Below are 24,833 nucleotides of genomic sequence, written 5' to 3'. Positions count from 1 at the left end.
AGAACATGGGAATCATGTCACATGAAACCAAGAAAACTAACTACTATTTTGAAGGAAGAAAACAAAAAAACAAAAGAAAGCATTAAATTAATAAAACTCAGTGGCACCAGGATCTGTTTATGCTGCACAGTGCAGACAAGTCTTGTTATAAAACAAAATAGGATATCATTTTACGAACAAAACAAACACACACACAGAAGTTAAATTGGATGTTGACCAAACACAGGCTGACACCCAAATATCTCCGAACATGTTCTGGTTAAAAAAAAAAAAAAAATGCTTTTCGTCTAACCAAAACGCTCTCAGGATTATATATAAGATAAAAAAAAAAAAACCTCCCGAACAGAAATCACAGTTCACAGAAGTCCATTTATGTAGAAGAATGTCACAACAGAAAGCATATAAATTAAATCTGTGTTTTTTTTTGCAGCCATACCTTTATTTATAAGATAGCCATCAATATTCAAGGGGATAGAAAAACCATTTACCACCGGAAGAGCACAGAGTATTGAAATTTTGGAGAGGTTTATTGCCAATCAAATTTCAATAATTATCCTAAGAAGCATACAGGAAATTTTGCAATAATTATCCTAAGAAGCATACAGGAAATTTGGAGAGATATGCTGAATATAGTGGAAGAATGAAGTCAATAGAAATTGACTTCATTTTTGTTGACGATTAAGCAAATCAATTTAACTCCCTCGAGTGGGCATTTATTTTGTTTTATTATACCTTTAGCAGTCGTGCTACGTGACATGCTGTTCGTGATATTAGTCAGATTGTGTTGCGCTGAGAGCAATAAAAATGGTGCAAGGATCGTGCAACACTGAACGTGACGAGGAGGCGGAGGACGAGTTCGTGTCTAGATTTATGCAAGGAAAGCTTCAGGTCGATTGTGTACATCTGTGAAAAGGGGGGGGATAGGAAAAGAACGAAACAGGATATAAAGACATTCGAAAGAAAGAGGGAGAAATAGAGAGAGAGAACGGGAGAGGGGAAAGGGGGCGAAAGAGAAACGGAGAGAAAAGATGGGGCCACAGAGACGAGGAAGAGAAACAGAGGTAGTTTTTGTAGAACATGATTGAATTTCGCAAAGGGGGGAGAAAACAAACAGTAACTTCAATGCTTGGTAGTTTTTAAGTTAGGAATTTTTTTTTTTCAATTTTTACCCCCAAACAAGGCACAGTGCCACTTTGAAAAAGGGGGCTACTATCGGGTACATAAGTTGCAGGATATTATGAAGGGAGGTGAGCTGCAAGATGTCTGTTCACATTACTCTTGAACTTCTGCATAATCAGTACAGTTAGGAAAGCAGAATCCCAGCAGCAACATTTCGTCGATGGGACAGAGGCTGAAGCCTAGATGACAGTTCAAGACCTATTAGGTTGGTGACTCTCTTTTGAACCTTGTCTAGGAGGGAGAGACTAGTAGCCCAAATATGACAACAATACTCCATACATGGGCGAATGGTGGCCTTATAGAGGTACAGGATACTTTCAGGTGTAAGTAGTTTTCTAGCACAGTAAAGAAAGCCCACCTTCTTCACAGCAGCCTTGGCAATGCTCTCAATGTATCTATTCCAGTTCATGTTCCCTATAAACGTTAGGCCGAGCAGTTTTGGCCATTGATATATGATCTAATTTTCCTTAGAAGACCATCGTGCCATACCCTGTCAAAAGCCTTAAATATATTGAGGCTACCGCTCTAATTTCCTGACAACCGGATCTGGTATCACCAGGGGTGATAATATAATAATCAGCATATGTATCGTTCTCTTTTTGGAAAGTAAATGCAAGGGAAAACTCAATTACTGCACGAAAGACGAATTATGTCCAGCTTCATTTGGCAAGCTTCAAATTCACATTTTTTTTTTTTTTTTACTGGTTATAGTGCGGAGAGATAGGAATAAACAGCCACGATTAGCATGCGACAGTTGTAAGAAAACAGTTGCATAACACACACGATCCTAGAATAATGTGATTAGGAGGCGAGGGCGATTATATAATATAAGTACTGTTTAAAATTGTTAATTTTAAATTTAGATAAAAGGAGACAGTTTTGCTAGAGAGTCAGTTCTGTTTGGCCGCCATGTTTTTCGCGTACGTTTCTGACCGGTGTTATTGAAACAAGTATTACTGCTATTGCTAAGATCGACCGTCTCATGTTGTCGGTGAAAAGAAGAACTGAGGATTTCTGCTGATATTATAAGCTTCAGCCTCTGTCCCATCGACGTAATGTTGCATCCCTCTGCCTGTTCTACAAGTATTTTAATGGTGAATGCTCTGGCGAACTGCAGACACTTGTGCCCCCATGATGCAGACAAACGCGACAGGCAGCTAAATCCCACCCTCACACAGTAGAGATCCCATGATATAAAAGATCTTTCTACTCCAGTAGTTTCTTCCCTAGAACCGCTAAACTCTGGAATTCCATTCCAGACCACTGCTTCCGCAACTGTACTTACATGCAGAAGTTCAAGTGTAACGTGGACCGACATCTTGCTGACCAAATCCCTACATAGTACCCCAGTAGCTGTTGCCCCTGATAGTAGCCCCCTACACCAAAGTGGCAATGTGCCTTGTTTGGGGTGAAAATGTAATTAAAAAAAAAAAAAAAGTGAACGTCGTCAGTGTTGGTGAAAGGAATTCCTTAAACACATTGAAAGTTCTTTAGTTCTTTTTCGGGTTCTCGGCGCTATATTCAAATATTTTTCATTTCCCTGGTAACAAATATTTGGGTTCTGAATGTCCGGATGTAAACAGACCTTATTTACTTGCGTTCTACGAGTACAATTTTAAATAGGAATTAGTTTTAATTAAAGAATATCAAACTAAAAAAAAAATTTAAAAAAAAAAAAAAAAAAAAAAAACTTTAAATTAGGATTAAAATAGTCCAATTTTCTCCTTCACTGACCAAAGAAAGAACAGATCAAGTGCAGTTTCAGAACCGATACTACACTATGATGGTAAAAATATGCCGTGTAAAACAAGTGTTTCACAATACTTTAGAAATTCATGAGATCTGTGTAACGTATGTCAGACGAAACATTTCCCAACGCGAAACACGGCGATTCAATATTGTGGACCATTCCAGTGCTAGCCTAATCCATAATGGGAATTCTAATTTAACGTATTTTGATATCTCTAAGTAGGACGTAGTGGCAGTTTTCTTCTGGGATTTAACATCTCTGTAAAAATCTTCCTTTCTAAATTCTGCACCTGCGTTTTTTATATTTTTCTTAGTCTGACTATCTATTCTAATTTTCTTGGAAACTACTAGGCCGATCTAACTGAAATTTTGTATGGTCCTTATACTATAAGGTGCATTTTCATAGAAACAAGACATAATTCTGCATATTATGGACAGTATTGTCTCTGCAATGCATGTATTTCGTGGAAATGTGCCCAAACCTTACACTATTAGCATAAAGTCTTACCCACAATAGGTTGGGACGATTAACCGGAATCGGAAAAAAAAAAAAAAAAATCAGAGCTTTTTGGGGTATTAGAATCGGGAAAATTTGAGCCTATTTTCCGATACCAAAACCGATTCCTTTAATTATTATTTTATTTCATTTTGTTTTTATAAAAACATTTTCCACTGCTTGTAGTCATAATAAAATAATAAATATTTCTTGATTCAAACTTCCAATAAGACTAAAATCTCTAGATCACCCCGTCATCGGAATCGGTAATTGTATCAGAACCAGGAAAAATATTGGAATCGTCCCATCACTACCAACAGTCAAGAGTGTCTTGGGTTTTTTTTTTTTTTTTTTTTTTTTTTTTTTTACAAGGGTGTCACCACTTATCAAGGCCCAGAGGCCACTCAAGGATAAGGGTTAATAGGTATACATTAGTCATTATGATTTTAGCATAGTAAACAGTGGGAATTTTGAAACTTGGATTACTTAGGGGGACGATTCAATTAGAACTTGTTCACATTGGACTTTTTCTTTTTTTTTTTCATAGGTATCAACTCATTATCAAGGCCAAGAGGCCACTCAAGGATAAGGGTTAAAGAGTGTACAGTAGAAATTGGACAATATAATAATCATTAGTAATGAAAATTTGTTAAATTTGATAACTTATATGGAACGGTTCATCAAGAACTTATTTACTTGAACACAACCATATTGTAGTCAGCCGGAAAGCAGGAAAACGGAAGACAATTCCACAGGCGTGCAGTTCTAATAAAAAAGCTTTGTTCATGGAATCTATGTTTAGGTTTAGGCACAGATAAAGAGTGGGGGGAATTATTGATAGTGTTTACAGCTAGACGAGTGTTTCTTGTGAAAGTTTTGCGAGGGGGGACCAAAGATTGAAGCTCAGTCGAACACTTTCCATGAAAATAACGATACATCAGAGACAAACTCGCAACATCTCTTCTGTGAGATAGAGGTTGCAAGGAAGAGAAAAGGACATCTCCTACGAGGCTACGAAGTCTATTTTGAACTCTATCAAGGCAGGCCAAGTCCTTTCTAGCAGCTCCTGCCCAGATGTGGCAACACTGTTGACGTTTGCCACTTAGGTGAGATTCTAACTCAGATATTGACATAAAAAAAAAAAATACTACTTTAGTAATGTATACTCTGCCTATTCAAACAATGTGGGGTAATTAGGCAGGAAGACACGATTACTAAAGAACATGAAAATAAACAAAAAAAAATGAAGGCAGAGTCTACTTTACAATTGTGCAAAAAATTGTCAGTACTTTGGAGGAATAAGTATATATTAAATTCATTACGACCGTCATCAATTCCAAGTGTAACAGATTGGTACCCTGTCATAGAGAAGGTCGGATACGTAGCTAGTAGATATATAGTTTACATAGTGTGTATTTTTTTTTTTTTTTTTTTACAAGGTAGTCACCACTTATCAAGGCCCAGAAGCCACTCGGGGATAACGGTTATTGTGTGTACAGTATGTTAGTGTTGGAGATTTGATAAAGTGTCTTACTTAAGGAGGCAGTTCATCAGGAATTTGTTCACATTGGACTTGAAGACATCCAAGTTATAGTCAGGTGGGAAACAGGCAACCAGAACAGAGTTACACAGGCGTGCACTTCTAAGAAAGAAGCTTTGTTCATGGAATCTACGTTTTGATTTTTGCACAGATAAGGAGTGGGGAAAATTTTTGACAGTGGTTTCAGCTAGGCAGGTGTTTACCGTGAAAGATTGGCCAGGGGGGAACAGAGATTGGAGTTCAGACGAGCACCGTCCATGGTACTAACGATAAAAAAACGATAAAACAAAGACAGGCTTGCAACGTCTCTCCTGTGGGAGAGAGGTTGCAGGGAAGAGAAAAGGGCATCACCCACTAGGCCACGAAGCCTATTTTGTACTCTGTCAAGGCAGGATAGGCTGTTTTTAGCAGCACCTGCCCAGATATGTCATCAGTACTCCATCCTTGGACGTACTTGGCTTTTATACAGATAGAGAATTGCATCAGGGGTGAGATAACTTCTAGAGCAGTAGAAGGATCCTACCATTTTTCCAGCGATCTTAGCAACTGACTTGATGTACGTATTCCATTTCAGGTCAGGGTAAAGGTCAAGCCCAGAAGCTTATCAAAACATGGAGCTTCCCCTAGACGAGAGCCACCCATATCAATTTATGCCAGATGGGGATCAAAACGTTGATGATGTAAAGATAGGAGCTTGGTTTTAGATGCATTAAAAGTAACCAGCCACCTCCTCCCCCACTGTACCACGCACTCAAGATCAGAGGAGAGAGAATCAGAGAGAACTTTGTCATTTACAGCCTTTGATGTGTTGCCATAGATGGTCGTGTCAACGAATGATTTAAGTATGTGTTTAGGGAGGTCATTGATGTATATCAGGAAGAGAGTTGGGCCCAGGATGGAACCCTGAGGGACTCCAGCATTAATATTGATGGCCTCTGATTTCTGCCCACTGCATTTATCGAACCGCGATTTCCAGAAAGTTACTCGGGTGTGCTCGGTAGATGAGAGAAATAAGCAGAAACGGCCAATTAAGCCTTATTACAAAACACACAAATTGTTACAAGCTCCCTCACAATGTTAATGAAATTCATTAAGTAATACATTAGAAAACTACTTGTCGACCGTTTCCAGTTCTTTCCGTCATCCACCGGGCACACGCGAGTAACTTTTTTTCTTTTAATTTTATTTTCACTCCAAACAAGGCACATTGCCCCTTTGATATAGGGGGCTAGTATAAGGGGGCATAATCTATAGGGGTACTATGTGGGAAGTTGGGCAGAAAGATGTCGGTTCACGTTACACTTGAACTTCTGCATGTCAGTACAGTTGGGGAAGCAGGAACCTGGACGGGAATTCCAAAGTTTAGGGGTTCTGGGGAAGAAACTACTGGAGTAGAAGGCTCTCTTACATCTAGGAATCTCTACTGTGAAGGGGTGGGATTTAGCTGCTTGTCGGGGGTATTTATGTTGAGGGGGTATGAGTGCTTGCAGTTCGTCAGAGCATTCACCGTTAAAGTACATGTAGAACAGGCAGAGGGATGCTACATTTTGTCGATGTGACAGAGGCTGAAGCTTAGGTGACAGTTCACGACCTATCAGGTTGGCGACTCTCTTTTGAACCTTGTCTAGGAGCGAGAGACTAGTAGCAGATGCACCAGCCCAAATATGACAACAATACTTCATACATGGCGAATGGTGGCCTTATAGAGGTACAAGATACTTTCGGGCGTTAGTAGCTTTCTAGCACACTAGAGAGAACCTACCTTCTTCACAGCGGTCCTGGCAATGCTCTCAATGTAATTTTTCCAACTCATGTTTCCTGTGAATATTAGACCGAGTGTTTGAAAGATGTGCTTTCAGATAAGTCTTTGTTTTCCTTGACTTTGACTTGACTTGAAACGACATTCACCCTGAAGGAGTTGAGTTGGCTTCATGAAGATGCACATCTCGTATCGCTGCGGCCCAAGCCCGGCGATCGGAGGCAAGATCCCGAGTGAGCAACAGCCAGTCACGTCTCCAACGAGACAGGCCATAGATGAGCGGGCCCGAAGTAAGTTCAGCGTCGGTTTTGATAGTCCCGATCCACGTTCTTAGCTGGCCACCGACACGTTTTTTTCCAGCCGGGTAGAGGACGTGGGGAGATAGCCTCGTGGATAAAGACCCCTGCATCACGGCGAGAGGCATGGCCGAACCATCGAAGGCGTTTGTTTTCCTGTTGTGTCTGTTATAGAGTGTGGTGAAAATCACGGGTTCATAAAACGCGGAAGTAGCACATAGTATTATATTGTTGGTTCCGGGAAAACGCCGAGTAACCAAAAAGATTATTACGATCGTTGTTGATGTTTGGAAAATAGAATACTGAAAACTATGGAAATTAATCTTTTAAATACAATAAAAAAGTCGTCGGAAACCTACAAAAAAATTATGATAAATCAGCTTTCAAAACTAGATCCCCTCTATCTTTATTTGTCCATTTTTGCCCGTACCTAATAAACGGGAATACTGTTACAGGAAAAAGGGCTGTCCCTTTCCATGTAAATAAGACGAACATTAGATAAGTGAAAATGAGATTGGGATAAGCCGAGACTCGAACCCTGTAAGCAAGGTTCAGAAATAGAATGTTAGAAATCGGAATGTTAAAAAGGTCTATTGTTAAATTCTATTATAAATAGTTAGATATTATTTATATTGTAAAAAGAATTGATTGTTTATTCTTTTATAAAGCTGAATATTAAGAATGAACACTACAAATTAAAAATACATTGTAAAAAATAGGTTAGTTGGGAATTCTTTGTTGTCAAGAGTGTGTTTGGAAAAACCTGTGATTAGCCATGTGAATTGGTCACGTTTGGAAACACACTTCTGACGTCATAGCAAAAGGGAGGTTCTCAATATAGGAGCTAGAGTTAGTCAGGTCAGCAGTTGAGTTGAGGCAGAACAGTTGAGTCTGCTAGTCAGCAGAGATCAGGAGAGTCAGTCAGTTGGCAGAGTGGTCTGCTGCCCCTTTGGAAACGAAGGGTACAAAGATTAAACTATGTAGAACAAATGTGAACTCCTGACGTCATCATCATTCGACCGGTCCAGTGAAATAAAGAATCATCATCGTTGTGTTTTTGTAAAACTGTTGTCATGTGTCGTCATTCCATTAATTGAAGGTAATGTGGTAAACATCTTATTATGAACATTGTGTAACCCTTACAAGATATGTGTCTCTCTTCTCTATATGTGTTCTGAGACATAAGAACTGTGCATCTATCACCCTCAACATATATATATATATATATATATATATATATATATATATATATATATGAATCCCAAGCATCTCAGAAAAGAACTGTATATGTATAAATGTCTCCTCCCCCTTTCGCCCTCTCATCATCGTCATTCCTGTATTATATGGCTCCAATATGAACTCGGCGTCATCTCTTTAATATGCACCCCTATGCAACATTACGTAGCAAAGAATCAATTCAGCTGATCCATTGTCACTGATTCCGTTCATCTAGCTACCGTTCCCGTTCGATCTAACATTCCCGATATACAAGGTGTTCCAAAAGTCTTGGGCACATTTTGACATTGAATATCTCTAGAACTAAAAAACACATCTGGTATATCTGGTATATTTTGGTATAGCCTTACAAAAAACTTAATGCATTTAGTATTAAAATGGCACCGCTTTCATCTTACTACCATTCACAATTAAGCAGATATGCGAACTTGGAATGTGCCCAAGACTTTTGGAACACCCTGTATTTCTAACGAATATTTCATCTTTAAAACACCTAATTCGTCTCGATACATATTTTCTAACATTCTGTTTTACAAATATCAACAACGATCATAATAATAACCGTTCCGGTTACTCGACGTTTTCCTGGAACCAATAGTATAACAATAGCGGGGCTAATTTAGATACCAATGGAATAATCTTGTAACAATGACAATGGTAAATACTACGATAAGCAAAACATATTTACAATAAAACAAACGTCACAGTTTTCAAAGGATAACAAAGACTGGCTTTTTTGATGACACCAGTAGGTTTAGAATGTTTCGATAAAAATTAGGTTGGCAAACACAGTTTGCAGTTATCGGGGAAGTCCGCTCGGTGATAGATCAGGACGAACTACGTTCTGGGAGTTAATATGGACGCTACAGCTGAGATGTAAAATATGGCAAAGAAATTGCGACTCCGGGGGAACACGAGAACCCGATAGACATAAAAATATAGCAACGTATATATATATATGTGTGTGTATGTATGTGTGTGTGTGTATATATATATGTGTGTGTGGTTTACTTCTTCGCATGGAAGTATTTCTTATACAGCGATTCAACTCAAGTACCAAATTGCCGGCGATCGAAGTGAACCATGAACTGTAGGAGGTATGCCACCCTTGTCTGTGCGCCACGCAGACAGCATGTTTATACATACGTTATTGAACTGTTACGAATATGTCAAAGGCCCAGACGTACGTCCACACCCATGCAAAAGACGACACGGCGTATGGCCCTCTATTGACCACTCCTACGAAATGCGAGAAGATGCAAGAACAAAAGATAATATTTGTATTACTAGCATGGGTGCCCGGCGTTGCCCGGGTGTTTGGAGGTGTATGATGAGCAAAAAAAAGGGGGTAATTTTTTAAACTTTGACCCCTATTATGACCCCTGTAAATTTATTGTTTTGGGCTCAAATCAAGTTATTAAGTTAGATCCATGTCCACGGAAGCTATATCTAAAATTTCAAGTGTGTAGACCCAAAATTGTCGGAGAAGTTTGGTAGAGTTCTCAAAGCTCAAATCGTTGAACTTTGACCCCTTAATCGCCAAATTTCTGGCTAAAAACCGATCACATAGATTTTTCCAAATCTCAGTACCCTGTATATCAAATTTCGAGTCTGTAGACTAAAAATTGACAGAGTTATTTCGTAGGGAAATGTACACAGACACACACACACACTTTCACTTTTATAGATATATAGATTTAAAATTTGAGTCTGACAGAATGACAAAATTATATTGCAAACCGATATATTAAACAAACGAACTTCAAAGAGACAAATGAACACATAAGTAAAAACAATTTGTATTAGAAAACATTTATTATTCCACGTCTTTTTTTACAGACCTGACGACTGAGGTTCGCTCTTAATAAAAATTGTTTTTTATAGTCTTAATTTTGACTTCCTTTTTCATAAAAAACTAAAAAAAAATCAAGAAAGAAAAGAAATTTAATTTTATTTTTTCCTTAATTTCTTTCTGTGCAAAGCAATTCTTTCAAACTTACTCTGTTTCCAAAATGTTTTTATTTTATTCCCCTCCCCCTTCATTCATTTTCCTCCGCATCCTGGCAAGTATTAAAATAAACCATTTATAATATTTATTTATGGATTTATTTACTTATCATTTCTTTTGTATCGGTAAATGAATTCCATTTTAAAAAAAACTGTAAAAGTCACGTTAAAGGTGATTAAGTTGGAAAGTAAGTAAAAATTTACCCTTTTTACTTTTATACGATTTCTGATCACTTTGAAAAAGGTGTGTGTGTGTTTTAAAAATGTTTTTTAACTGCTATAATCTCATTTATATATATATATATTTATATATATATATATATATATATATATATATATATATATATATAACAACGTGAGTATTCATATCGTGGGTTTGTATTACTGTACACATAGATTCGAAAAAATAGTCAAAAACAAATATATAAATAAATGTTATCAAAGGCAAGATAAGTTACTTTTCTACCTAACTGGATATATTTTTTGTGTTTTTATTCAATGTAATATATTTATTCAGCTCGAAAAACATACAGTGTTTACCGATGTGTTGGAAAATTCAAGATGGCGTCTCACACCCTCTTTAACACCGTAAGTTTGGGAAAAGGTGTTATAAATAAAAAACTATACAAAATACTATTAAAAACCCGCCGAATATATGTCAACCTATGTCACGGTAACATATATTGAGCGAGTTTTTAACAGTATTTTAACAGGGCACATCGTAAAAACTGACCCATTAATTTTCCTGAAGTAAAAACTATATAGTTTTTAAACTTTTAAAACTGTACATTATAAAAAGAAAACTGTTCGAGTGATTTTTTTTTTTTACACGGGTGTCACCACTTATCAAGGCCCAGAGGCCACTCAAGGATAAGGGTTAATAGGTATACATTAGTCATTGTGATTTTAGCATAGTAAACAGTGGGAATTTTGTAACTTGGATTACTTGAAAAAGAAAACTGTTCGAATGATTGAAAATGAAAACAAAATAACAATGTAAATATATTGATAAGAAAAAAACAAAAACAAACGAAATTTCCGTTTCAGGAACCCGAGTTTAATTTTATGTCGTAATCATTCAACTCGTTAGCGGTTTTATTCAGCGATTAGGGATAACCATACGACATATCTAATTACCAAAGCGATTTAAAAAAAAAATTTTTTTTTATTAAAACTAAACCTGTTTAGTTTTAATGAACCAATTTTTTTAAAGCCAACACTTTAGTTATTTTGAGAGCGTGCAACTGCACCCGAAAGGTTGATTAGGAAACTCCAAATCCTTTTATGACTCGAAAAAAAAAAAAAAAAGGGCTTTTTATCGGCTTAAATGATAAACTACTGTTAAATATTAGTATTTAATATAATGAGATATCAATCTACACAATTTGCCATCGATTCTGAAATAAAATGAAATCCTGACATTGTGATCATTTTTGCAGGTGTTATGTGCCAAATATTGAAATAAGAATGTTTAAATTCAATTATTGTAATTTAAGTCTTTAATTTTAAAGTCGATTTTATTTATAAAATATCTTTTTAGAAATCAATCTCAAAAACAATCTGAACAATAAATCTCTTTTGTTATGGCTAAGTTTTTGTCAAGGGTAGAAATTATAATAGACAAGTATTCATCCATGATGACATTTTACCGATTTCCTGGTTTACAGGTATTCTTGCTAAATTTCCTCGAAAGAATTGACATAAACAATACTTCAACTAAATACGTATATTTCATGCAATAATGACTTTTGTTTCTTCTGACTTTTCCTAAACTAAACATAAAACATCGGTTAGGGTTAGTTTAACATTCTGTAAAAGTACCTTCCGTTTTTTTGGGTTTTTTTTTGTACTTCTGCAGAGAAGGTAAAAAACCGATAAAAACTGGATATATTTTTCGTGTTTTTATTCAATTTAACATGTTTATTCAGCTCGAAAAGAATACAGTGTTTACCGATGTGTTGGAAAATTCAAGATGGCGTCTCACACATTCTTTAACACCGTAAGTTTGGGAAAAGGTGTTATAAATAAAAAACTATACAAAATACTATTAAAAACCCGCCGAATATATGTCAACCTATGTCACGGTAACATATATTGAGCGAGTTTTTAACAGTATTTTAACCGGTTTTTTATTTATTACACCTTTTCCAAACTTACCGTGTTAAAGAGAATCGGCCGCCATCTTGAATTTTCCAATACATCGGTAAACACTGTATGGTTTTCGAGCTGAATAAACATGTTAAAATGAATAAAAACACGAAAAATATATCCAGTTTGGTAGAAAAGTAATTTATCTTGCCTTTGATAACATTTATTTGTTATATATTTGTTTTTTGGCAACTTATTCGAATCTATGTGTACAGTAATACAAACCCGAAATGAATTTAAGACCACGAGTGAAATGAGAAAATGAAGAAAATCACATTTACTGTGTGTGTTTACTGTTTATGTAAGTCAGCGGGTTTGGTTGCCATAACAACGTGACGGTAGTGAACGTGTGTGTGTGCGCGTTTCGTGTAGTTTAGTTTCGTATAATAGTTTCGTATTTTTTTTAATTTGTAAATAACAAGTTATTAAAAAATTAAACCCTTCCAAGATGGACAATAAATAAAGCCATAATATTTTATGGTGAAGGTAAGAGCGTAGAAACGATTGTTTTTTAGGAGATGTGATTATTGGATTAACCAATCAGAAATCGTCTGTGGCACACACATCTCTGTTTTTATAGATATATATAGGTCGAGGTAATTAGTTAAAGAGATTTAATATAATGTGATATATAGATAGATAGATTAAATGTTAAATAGATTTTGTAAATAGTACAGTTGAAATGATTAGAATATTTCCAATATGTAATAAGGTCGAGGTAATTAATTAAAGAGATTTAATATAATGTGATATGCAAATGAGCATAAGTCATTCGATATGGGGGTGGTTTGTAGAATAGTATATAAAGAAATTAGGCAAAGATTCTTATGTCTCCTATAACAGAAACATCCTAAAATGGGTTCTAATGTTTCTCTACCAGGAGAGATCTACCCTCTTACCTCCTTTATATTTCGTTGATGATGGAGAGCTGTACACACAGACAGAAACACACGAACCCTATTACTTTATAAAAATATAGATATAGATTATTCAAACTACTAGTTTCATTTGGGATATTATTCTCACAACGCACAAACTAAACAGACTTCTAAAACAGAGTTCTAGAATTACCAGGCAACAAATGAAACACTTCAATTCGGAAGCCGCGAAAAAAAAAAAAAAAGAAGAAAACAACAACCTGCAAGGCGACACTTAAAGGCAACTTCAAACTAAGCTAAGACTCAGTATTTCAGATGGAGCGAGGAGTAGATAATTCGTAGCGAGTGAAAATGGCAGCGACCTTTTTTTTTTGTAGGCTTGAGAATAAACCGGTAATCCTGAAAAACAAAATCTAATAAATATTGAAAGCAGGCGAAATGAATGCATAATTTCTGAAAAAAAAACACCCATTAAGACTTAATCTAATTGAATGGCGGAACAGATTAGCATATGGACGTTTTAGTTATTAAGCTATAATGTCCGAGTATACACGTGAAAATCAACTTTACTTAATTATATAGAAGACTAGAAGACACACCCGGCGTTACCCGGTATTAAATGTAACGGTAAATTAAAAAATGTTTTTTTCTGAATACTTAACTTCTTGTAAGCAAAAAAAATACTCAAGCTGAAATCGAAACCAAAGCCTAAAGACAGCGAATCAAGTACGATAACCATTAAGCCAGCTTGACACGATCTTTAAAAAGTGTTTTCAAACATACTTATTCTTAACATGAGTAATCTGTCATGTGAAAAATTCACGCATGCGCATTCGTGAAACAGTTGTCAAACAGATAAAAATCCGATGACCCCCCCCCCACCACGTACCAATTTTTTCCATTTGTACACCTTAGCAGCCCCTTTTTCGAATATTCTTTTAGCGGATCGAAAGAATTATTCAATATTCTGGCGGATCCAGAGAATGGAATAACTGAGCAAGCGAATCAGAGAACAATGGAATAAGGGATCAATGGATTCAGGGAACAATGGAATAACGGAATTATGGAATAAGATAATAACAAATAATGGACACTTAAATATATTTTGTCCGATTTTTAGCCAACGAAAATGGGCGGGGTGGACGTTTTAGGCAACTCGGAAGCATTAAAACCGAACTCGACGCGAAAAAAGAAAAAAAAAAAAATGAAATCCTTACCTTGTGTGGCAACTCCTTCACGACTTTGTGTAAATTGAGTTGCCTCGTTGATTACAACGGCAACGTATCCCTGTAATTTTAACAAAAACGTAGTTTCTTTTTATCTTTGGTAAAAATGGACGATCGCTTCAGTATCGACAATCACTAACAAACTGTCTAAACACAAACCGACAGTTAAAAGACCACAGTAAGAAAAGGGGGGGGGGGCGGAGCGTCAGTAAAAGAACGGATGAACCAAAACTAACCAACGGATCGATTTTGTTAGGTTATTATAATCTCCTAGTCGATTCTCTGCAAATGTTGTCACATCCAATCCACATGGTTGGAACCGACTGACACTAAAAAGTCAGTCGATTAAGCAGTTACAGATTTCTTGCTTGAAACAACCGCCAAACAGAATTCCATCGCGTCACCCCATCCATATAGAGTTCTGGTAAGTAAAAATTACTACGATTTGTTTCAATTAACATCGGAAACAAAAAAAAATGTAAAGCGTTGATCGCCTGTTATTTTTATGTAGACTTTATTTATTTATTTATTTAGTGTGTGTAGATAATTTCACGTCTAACCAATAATATCCTGTAGGACTGACTTGAGTCACCCCTAAAAGCCAAGAATTAGGACGAAAATAATACCATTAGCCCCTCTCTTTCTCATAAACCGGACACAAACCAGGGACTGCTATCCAGAGTCCCTCATCATCTACCCCCCCTCTCTTTAACCAATCCCTAGCCAGCATGACAGGCGAGTAGGCAGTACACTCTTAGCCTCGAAACCAACGAGACGTATGTTGCCGGTGAACATTATTAACAAGAGATGTACTCACTCCAAAATGTAAAAAGACAAATAAAGTTCTTTTCTTTTAAAGGTTAACATTTGTATTACTTTTATTATTTCAACAACACCGACTGAAGACAAGCGCTAGCCAATGTTACAATTCCTTTAATATTATCGTTTACAATATTTAAGAAAATTCCCGCATGATACCGGGGGAGGGAAGTTCCTGTTGTCGAACTCTCCGTATGGGACAATTCGATCGAAATGTTCGGCTCTCGTATGACAAAGAGCCATATACGATTTGCTCTTCCGACGCCCGTTCAAAGGCCGGAAGTGATACCACTGGTAACGTTTCTTGTCGATGGCCGGCGTGAATAAGTAGATGGTCTTTTTCAAATAAGTGGCGGCAGCAAACATCTCCACGGTCGTCGCCCAGACCCCGTTCTTTCGCATCTTGGCCACGTGCGAATCAACGGTTTCGTTACCGTCAAGAAACCCGGCAAACATCTGAGGGTTGGCTTGCATAAAATCGACAATACGGTTTCGCATCCAGGCATAGAATCTTTCACAGCCAAAGGACTCTCGGCTTAAAGCCCGGAACAAGCAGTTACCATCTCCGGATATCAAATCTATTCTTCGAGATATTTTCGATAAAGCGATCTCAAGTTGCGAGTAAAGGTCATCGACGGACGGATGTCTTCGGATTGGCCTGATACCATCGGCCCTGAAGCAATTACGTTTTAATTTCGTCTTGGATCGTTCTTCGGATCGAGAGACGATGTCCTGCATTGTTGTTTTAACAGCATAATCAATAATCCTTCCCATTGGCTTTTCGCTCTGCAGTGGACGAACGAGGCTGAACTTAGTATACAACTTTGGTATCATGACTTCCATTTCTTCCGTCGTTCGTGTGACATCGAAACCGAAACCGAAACCTCGAAACAATGAAATGGGTCCGGCACCAATGATTGCTGTTGGGTGGAAAACACGCCTACAGAAATTGGCTCCTTTTTTATTTCACGTTGTGCTTCAGTGCCTCCCCATCACGAACAACGCTCACGAAAACAAAGAAAAAAAATAAAAAGGCAAGAAAAAAAAAAAAAAAGATAAAAATAATCGAAAGTTATGACGTCATAATAATTCTTACTCGGTTTCGTATAAGTTCGTCCGCTCGCCGTTATGCGAGTTGGTAGACCTTAGTGCTAAAAGTTATGTCATCTGGCAGAAGAACGGAACTTCTTCTAGACATGCAATTGTTTATCTTTTTTACATTTTTATTCTCAAAACTAGAGTTCACGTGTTCTTACAAAGAAATTGATGACGTCATAAAAGATGAATGGTAACTCTTGACAAATTAAAAAAAAAAAATTAACTTGTGACATCATTAATTTTCATTTAAATATATTTCTACTTTTTTATGTGTTTTCACCTCACTCCTCCCTTTTCCTAATTATTTATGCCATTAACTCCTCTCACTACTTCTCTCATCGTTCGCCCTTTATTTACTCAATTCCTTCCTCCCACTATTTTAAGAATTCATATACAGAAAAAAAAAAGTGTGCAATGCAACAAACACGAATGATCTAAATTCTAGTAGTATACAGGGTGACCCCCCCCCCCCCAAAAAAAAAGCTAAATGGAGGCCATCTAGAACATATGTTGTAGAACGGAGAAAAAAAGTTAAAGACCCTATTGTTTTGATGTGATGTTTTGAATATAATAAGCTAGTTATGACCAAAGTTTCATTTCATTTGGACAAAACACTAAGAAACGGGGCCTAATTAGAGTTGGGCCCGTTTTTTTTTTTGGGGGGGGGGTCACCATGTACTAGGAAAAAAAAAATTACCCCCTTGGGTCACCCATTTAGTTCAAGTTAGATTGTTTGTATTAAGAAAAAAAAAATTTGCAAAATCAGTTATTTATTTTTTATTTTTTTCAAATTCTCCCTTTCTTTATCCTCTCTTTTTATAAAATACTTCTATAAAATTTGGACCAAACTAAACCGACTCTTTCTGGTTGGAAGGTGAAAATGGCGATGTGGACCCACTAAACACTCACTTTTCCAAAGTCAATTTCTAAGAGTATTCGGGTTCGTTTTGATGAATATCACATTTAAAATTGTTGCCGAGAATAGTTTTTATGATATTATGACTTTATCATAAAAAATATTCCTAATAGTTTTCAATGGTCGCCATTTTTGTTTTTCACTTAAGACACTCGCCAATGGGCATGCGCAAAAGAAAATTGATAAGTTTAATAGAAAAAAGAAAGTAGGGTTATGGTTAATATTAAAGTCGAAATTATATATTGCTGATAGACTGAAAAAAATATTTACAGAAAATTATTTAACACTAAAAGAATGCTCGGAAAAATTTAAGTATTTTGGTTCATTTTGTATCGTCAGCAATAATAAATAAAATGCGCATGCTCACAGTTTCGCTTCCGTTTGTATCGTCTGCAGTAATGCAAAATGTTATTATTGTTATTGGCAACCTTCTGTCTCTTGAGACAATGGCATTCTGCACCTAGTTTGATTTACTACAGCGTCTGCTGTGGCTAAATAGTCCAATTTTAGATTTGCAGCTACGTTGGCAATTATATAGTCAGCGGTAAGAATGGTGGAGAGGCAGGGGTGGCGAACTGGTCTCTGGAACACGGCTAATCGGACGACTAACTCTGCGTTACAAGGACATCTGCAGCAGAGGCTTGAAGCATTGAGCCACAAGATCTCAAGTCAGTCATTTGATCGCACAGCCTGGCGAGCAAAGGCCAAGGACGACATTAAATTAGCAGACATATGGCCGAGTGGTCCTAGACGTTGTATCAAAGTTTACAGTTACCCAAAGCCCAAAGGTGCTGAGTTCAATCCTGAACGAAGACAGTGAAAAGTAGCATTCAAAACAGAGAATCAGTAACTATGTCCCAGAGCCTAGCTGAAGTCCGAACACGGTACCCCCGTAATAATAATAATAAAGGGTTGGGTTCGAGACTCCTAACAAACGGTTTCCCAATTCGATACAAAACACCTGATGAAGGCCGGAGGGCAAAACGGCTGAAACGTTGTGACTATAACAACCAAGATGAGGAAGTCAGTCCGACAATCTCGATAAATGAAAACACTTCATCTCAAAAATACAGACAATTACTAGCAGAAAAGATTTCAGAATTTATTTTAAATAAAAAGTAAACAACGGCTTATTACATTTAAAATACCCTGGAAGGGTCAGTTTGATTAATGTTCGCAGTTTGTTTCTTTTTTATATATTGTAAGCGAACTTTGTTTTTTTGTTTTTTTTTTTGGTAATACTTGAATATTTTGATATCTTCAGAATTTATTTGAAATAGATAGTCTCATTTAATAAACAGGGGCGAAAAATAAAAAGTTCGTAAAATTTATTTTTAAACAGCTTTAAGATTTTTTGGAGATGTGTGAATTTTGGCTGGTTTATTTTGATAAAGGCAGACGATCTTTTTGGGCCTTCTCATTGGCTGTTTTGGGTCACGTGAAACTTGAAATCCAAGTTTTCTTGTTTAGTAAAATTAACAAATATAATCAGATTGGAAAATATTTCCGAGCTGTTTAGTTCGGCCATTTTCTAGTCTCCGGAGAGACATTTCGGCCCCTTTTAAGATATTTATTCGTTAAAATCTTTATAAAAACATCGAGACGACTCATCTCAAAATTGATTCATTTGGGCTATGATATCCTTTCGTAAAGAAGAAGAAAAAAAAAAAAAAAAAAAAACTTTCTCCCGGGAAAATGACCTGGGTAAAGAATTTAAATATTCTGACAGTCAAAATATTAAGAAGAATTACAATATTGCACTATTTGTTTTAAAATATTTTGGAAGAGATCCAAAATATAAAAATATTTTCAGTAAACTTTGAATGGAGGTTCACTAGCAGTATCAGAATTTTGGGGGAATTTTCAGCCGAGTCGCCATTTTGAATAGACACCTATCTTTCTATCAGATTTTAATAATATGAAAACGTAATTTAAACCCGTAAATTTTTTTTCAATAAAACGAGCAAAGACCAAATTTTAATATCATAAAAGCTTTAATAGAGAAATAAACAATTTGATTTATTTTTCCTTAACTTAAATAGTTTAGTTTGGAAGCATATTCTATAAAGAAAATAAATAACCCACTTTAGAAAGAGAAATTACGAGTTTTCTATATTTTATTCGCAGTTTTCTGTTAGGGGTGTCAAAAATTCCCCCCGAATTCTGATACTGCTAGAGGTTCACAGAGGAAACTATCTTTCGTACAGAAGTCCAATATTTTGTAGTCTGTGTGACTACATTGTTAAAACGAATATTAATTATTTATCGTAAGGGTAAATAATAATAACAACAAAAAGAATACAAGATAAGGAAACAGAGTATTTTCAAAAAAGAAACTAACGAAGGGTTTCTAGAGTTCAAATGAATTTTAATTTAAAATATAAATTCAAAGAAAAAAAAAATATTAAAAGCTATATTTAGCTATTTAGGCTTTGTTTTTCAGCATTTTTCCCTTTCAGATTCTAAAATTTTTCCCGGGAAAAGCCCCCCCCCCAATTGTTTTTTTTCATAAAATTTCCTCAGTTTGGTAAGATTTCCGAAAAGAAAAAAAAAGAACCCAGAAGAACTATATATTTAAATATTAAAAAAAAAAAATTGCCATAATTATATGAATGTTTCGGTGCTACAAAACAGGTGCTGTCAAGAATTGAAATTTTAATATGCTGAAAGAAATAAACAATAAGATTAAAGGCATCTTGGAATAAAGACTGTTTGTCTCACGAACACACACACACACACACATGCGCGCGCACGCGCGCAGTAGCAGACCACCCGGCATAGCCCGGTCGTAAAATACGCTTAAATATTATATTTTGAATTCATGCAGATTTTTTATATATTATTACAGAGTCAAATTTCCAAAAGAAAAGAAAAAAAATTCTTTTATAAAAGAAATTGTTTGCATCCTTTATTGTAAAGTTGTTTTAAAGCCCAAAAAGATATTTATGCTAAAAAAAAAAAAAAATGTCGTCTGCTTTAAAAAAAAAAAAAAAAAAAAAAAGAGAAAAGAACAGAGCAAAGAAAATACAAAACGTTCGCTGCATTCATCCAGAACTTTTTTTTTTTCTGTAAAAAGCTCAAGCTGTAAAAGTACTTTCTTTTTTAATATGGACATGTATGCCTTGTCTTATTCATCTTTTGTCTTTTTTTGTCTTAAAATAATTTTTTTGTTCTATTTATGCACGGATTATATAATTATTTGGTACTTGTGCACATAGCGAACTAGACGTAACTAAGCAAGCGCTCGGATTTGTCCGGCGCATGACGTCAACAGAGGATGACTTTCGAAAATATCGGTGAAAAAAAGTGACCCCTCCATGTAGAAAAGTGCCCAGTTGAGGGTTAAGGAATTAATGCTTGTTGCCAATTGTTCAATATTTGTTATCCGAAGGGCCGAGCTTCAAAATGATACCGATCTCGTGAAAAATCCGTTGCCTCTGTCGAAAATTTTAGGCAGACATACATATATACATACATAAATACATTTAAACAGACAGGTGATATTTATATTATAGATATGTTAGCGTGGTTCTTGGCAATACACAAAGACGCTATCGTCGTCCAAAGATGGCCTCTAACAATGCCAAGGACCACGCCACAATAACAAGGTTCGTAAATTGTACGAGCACCAAAAATGATAAACAAAACAAAAACAATTTGGAAATTTGACCTTGAAGAAATAAAGCAGTCGCGTCCTACGCATGCGCTAAGTACAAATAAGGACTGCACATTCGATTTCGCTTAACGAACAACATTAATGCCAAAATATCAACCGATTCGATCGCTTTCATTAGAGATAGTTTAAAACCGGTTCTCCTTCTAATATGATTCGATTCGAGCTTTCATTAGTTTGCATGAATGTCAATGCATCGATTTAGAAACAGCGCCGATGTAGTTAAGTGCAACGTTCTGAATTTTCCGCCATATTGGAAACCAAGTTCAAGATATCTTCCATTTGTAATTGAGAGTTTCGTTCAGGAGAAAGAGTTTCTTTTTTCTTCTATACATCGGTTAACGAGTTGAAATTCCAGAAAGAAAACTGGAAATTACATGCTAATATGGATTCTTATTTCTTAGAGTTTCCTAATATCTAATTGCTTATTGTTGGAAAACATACAAATTTTAAAATATGGGTGTGAGCTTAATCGGGAATAAGTCAATCACCAAGTTTATATATATATATATATATATATATATATATATATATATATATATATATATATATAAGAGAGAGAGAGAGAGAGAGAGAGAGATAAAAGTTTTTTATTTTTTATTTATCTTGGACATCTCAATAAAAACGAAAACAAGTGTTTCTGCAGTGTTACACCTAGATAAAATATGGTTGCTAAAAAAAGAAATAGCAAGAAACATGTATGGTGTACTTACTTGTCAAGGAAAATATACTGTTCATCAAAATTTACATGAATTGACCCAATAGTTGTTAAGAAAAAAATGCAACTTTTCCCTATAAGCAAAAATTAACTGCCATTATCATTCAAGGCAGAGAATTCAGTGTATAAGCAAAAATTAATTTTTGCTTATTATCATTCAAGGCAGAGAATTCAGTATATATATATATATATATATATATATATATATATATATATATATATATATATATATATATACTGAATTCTCTGCCTTGAATGATAATGGCAGTTAATTTTTGCTTATAGGGAAAAGTTGAATTTTTTTCTTAACAACTATCTGGCGTAATGAACATTTAAATTAAAATGTTTAAAATTCAACGCTATTTCACACGGTTAATGGTAGCCGAATGGATTCGGTCTCCGCTAATCGAGCCAGAGATGTCTCGTGTCGCGAGGTTCGAATCGTTCGACTGGTAGTAATCGTGACCCCCTGCACTGAAGAATCCCGAAAGGATGAAACACCAGTGTCTGTAAGTATTTAATTATTATAGTAAAAAAATAATTATATATATATATATAAATTTTGATGATCGGAAGAGTATTTGCAATTGTTTTGTATTTACGCCATCCATCCATATATATATATATATATATATATATATATATATATATATATATATATATGGATGGATGGCGTAAATACAAAACAATTGCAAATATATATATATATATATATATATATATATATATATATATATATATATATATGGATGGATGGCGTAAATACAAAACAATTGCAAATACTCTTCCGATCATTCTGGATTTATGTAACCAGTCCGCATATTCTTTTTATTTTCTTTTAAAATGAGTGAATTATTCTTCTGATGAGTCACAAAGCGGAACATATTTAAAAAAATTGCCATAATTATATGAATGTTTCTGTGCTACAAAACAGGTGCTGTCAAGAATTGAAATTTTAATATGCTGAAAGAAATAAACAATAAGATTAAAGGCATCTTGGAATAAAGACTGTTTGTCTCACGCACGCACACACACACACACACACACACACACACACACACACACAGTAGCAGACCACCCGGCATAGCCTGGTTGTAAAATACGCTTAAATATTATATTTTGAATTCATGCAGATTTTTTATATATTATTACAGAGTCAATTTTCTATTGAATATTATATTGCACCTAATATATAATACCGATTTCTAAAAGTTAAAAAAAAAAAATGACTTAGGTGTTATCGGCTAGAATCGAAATCAAAACATTTAGCGCTCCAGCCGCGTTTCATATCGCCTGAGCTATTGATGCATAAATAAGAAAACCTTAAAATTAAACCACTTTAAGCGATGAATGAATTTGCGCATGCACAAAAGTAATAGAAATATGCCGGCAAGTTGAAATTAACTTTTTGCATTTCAACTTGCCGACATATTTCTCTACTCGTTATTCACCCAAGGATTTTACTCGTTATAAACCAACATTGGTGTATGATTACTATTTCCTGTTAATTTCAGTGTTATGTGAGTTTAAGTGCTTATCGGTTAAATTTTTTTAAACAAACACATACATAGATCTGTTTTATTTAAATAGATTAAATAAACACACAATATTGTCTATTGCACCACAGCCATCTATATATCTATAAAAGTGAAAGTGTCTGTGTGTACATTTCCCTACAGAATAACTGTCAATTTTCAGTCTACAGACTCGAAATTTGATATACAGGGTATTTTGTAATCCGTTTTCGGCCAGAAATTTGGCTGTTAAGGGGTTAAAGTTCAATGATTTGACCTTTGAGAAGTCTACCAAACTCCGACAAATTTGATTCTAAACCCTTAAAATTTTAGATATAGGTTCCTTGGGCATGGATATAACTTAATAACTTGATTTGAACCCAAAACAATAAATGTTAAGGAGTCATAATAGGGGTCAAAGTTTAAAAAAATTTGACTTCTGCGGTCTCTACCAAATTACTCAGACAATTTCTGGTCTAAACATTTGAAATTTGACATAAAGGGTATTCAGAGATAAGGCAAGCTTTTTCATCGGTTTGGGTCGAAAATTTGAGTTACCAATATATATATGTATGTATGTATGCTGGCATGTCTGCCTAAAACTTTCGACAGAGGCGACGGATTTTTACAAGATCAGTATCGTTTTGAAGTTCGACCTTTCAGACGACAAATATTGAAAAATTAGCTAAAAACATTAATATCTTCACCTACAACTGGGCACTTTTCTACAGGAGGGAGGGTCGCTTTTTTCGCCGATATTTTCGAAAGTCATCCTCTCTTTCGATTGTCGAGCCTTAATTAAAACCTACGTCACTTCTGGTTTCGTGGTGGTCGTAACAGCAAAGACGTCACGTTTTTTCCCCTGTTCCTTTCCTGCACGGGTTCGAGCCTTCCTACTAACGTTTTTTTTTTTTTTTTTTTTTTGCTTAACACACACACCTCCAAACACCGGGCCAGTGCCGGGCACCCATTCTAATTAAAAATAATTCGCCTTCCTTCAGCCCCCCTCCCTCCACCCATTAAGTTTGTAAATTCCGGACTTCAAAATACGAATTATTTTCTTCATCCGCCGATTCAAACCACACGCATTACGCGTTGTCACTGCCAATGCCGGTAATCGACATGAATGAGGCAGTGTTTGAATCCTAGTGTCTTGTTCGGTGAATGGCGCAAAACATGTGCGTTGTTTTACGAGGCTGTTCATCCCAACGTTTATTTATTTTTTTACTTGGAAGTCACCACTTATCAAGGCCCGAAGGCCATTCGAGGATAAGAGTTAATGAATGTAAGGTGGTATTTTAGTAATCGTTAATGGTGTAAATTGAGTAGAATTTGATTATTGATGAGGACGGCCCAACCAGAACTTGTTTACATTAGATTTGAAGATTTATCACAGTACCTTATTAAAGAAAGAATTTTTTCACACACACACACACACACACACACACACACACACACACACACACACACACACACACACACACACACACACACTTAAAATTATGAGAAAATACATACTCTCTGCAGTATATATATTGTGAAGCAGTCACAAATGGTTTATTCACTTTTGTGAATCACTAA

The 24,833-nt window shown here is 35.5% G+C and overlaps 1 protein-coding gene across 1 annotated transcript; it reads right to left on the bottom strand.

The window, feature by feature from the left end:
• Nucleotides 1-15,357: 15,357 nt before the first annotated feature.
• LOC145288228 (uncharacterized) lies at nucleotides 15,358-16,590 on the bottom strand. The gene has a single exon (XM_080136273.1). The coding sequence runs from the start codon at nucleotides 16,174-16,176 to the stop codon at nucleotides 15,454-15,456; it is 723 nt and encodes a 240-aa protein (XP_079992399.1). The 5' UTR covers nucleotides 16,177-16,590; the 3' UTR covers nucleotides 15,358-15,453.
• Between the last annotated feature and the right edge of the window lie 8,243 nt (nucleotides 16,591-24,833).

The sequence above is a fragment of the Euprymna scolopes genome, chromosome 11 (assembly GCF_053919585.1).
Source record: "Euprymna scolopes isolate OS-2025 chromosome 11, ASM5391958v1, whole genome shotgun sequence".
Classification (NCBI taxonomy): Eukaryota; Metazoa; Mollusca; class Cephalopoda; order Sepiida; family Sepiolidae; genus Euprymna; species Euprymna scolopes.
The sequence above is the reverse complement of the archived record's forward strand: the minus strand, read 5'-3'. Positions and strand labels throughout refer to the sequence as shown.

Bases quoted from the DNA above. Each gene is read 5' to 3' on its own strand.
- LOC145288228 (XM_080136273.1), bottom strand. From the start codon at position 16,176: ATGGAAGTCATGATACCAAAGTTGTATACTAAGTTCAGCCTCGTTCGT.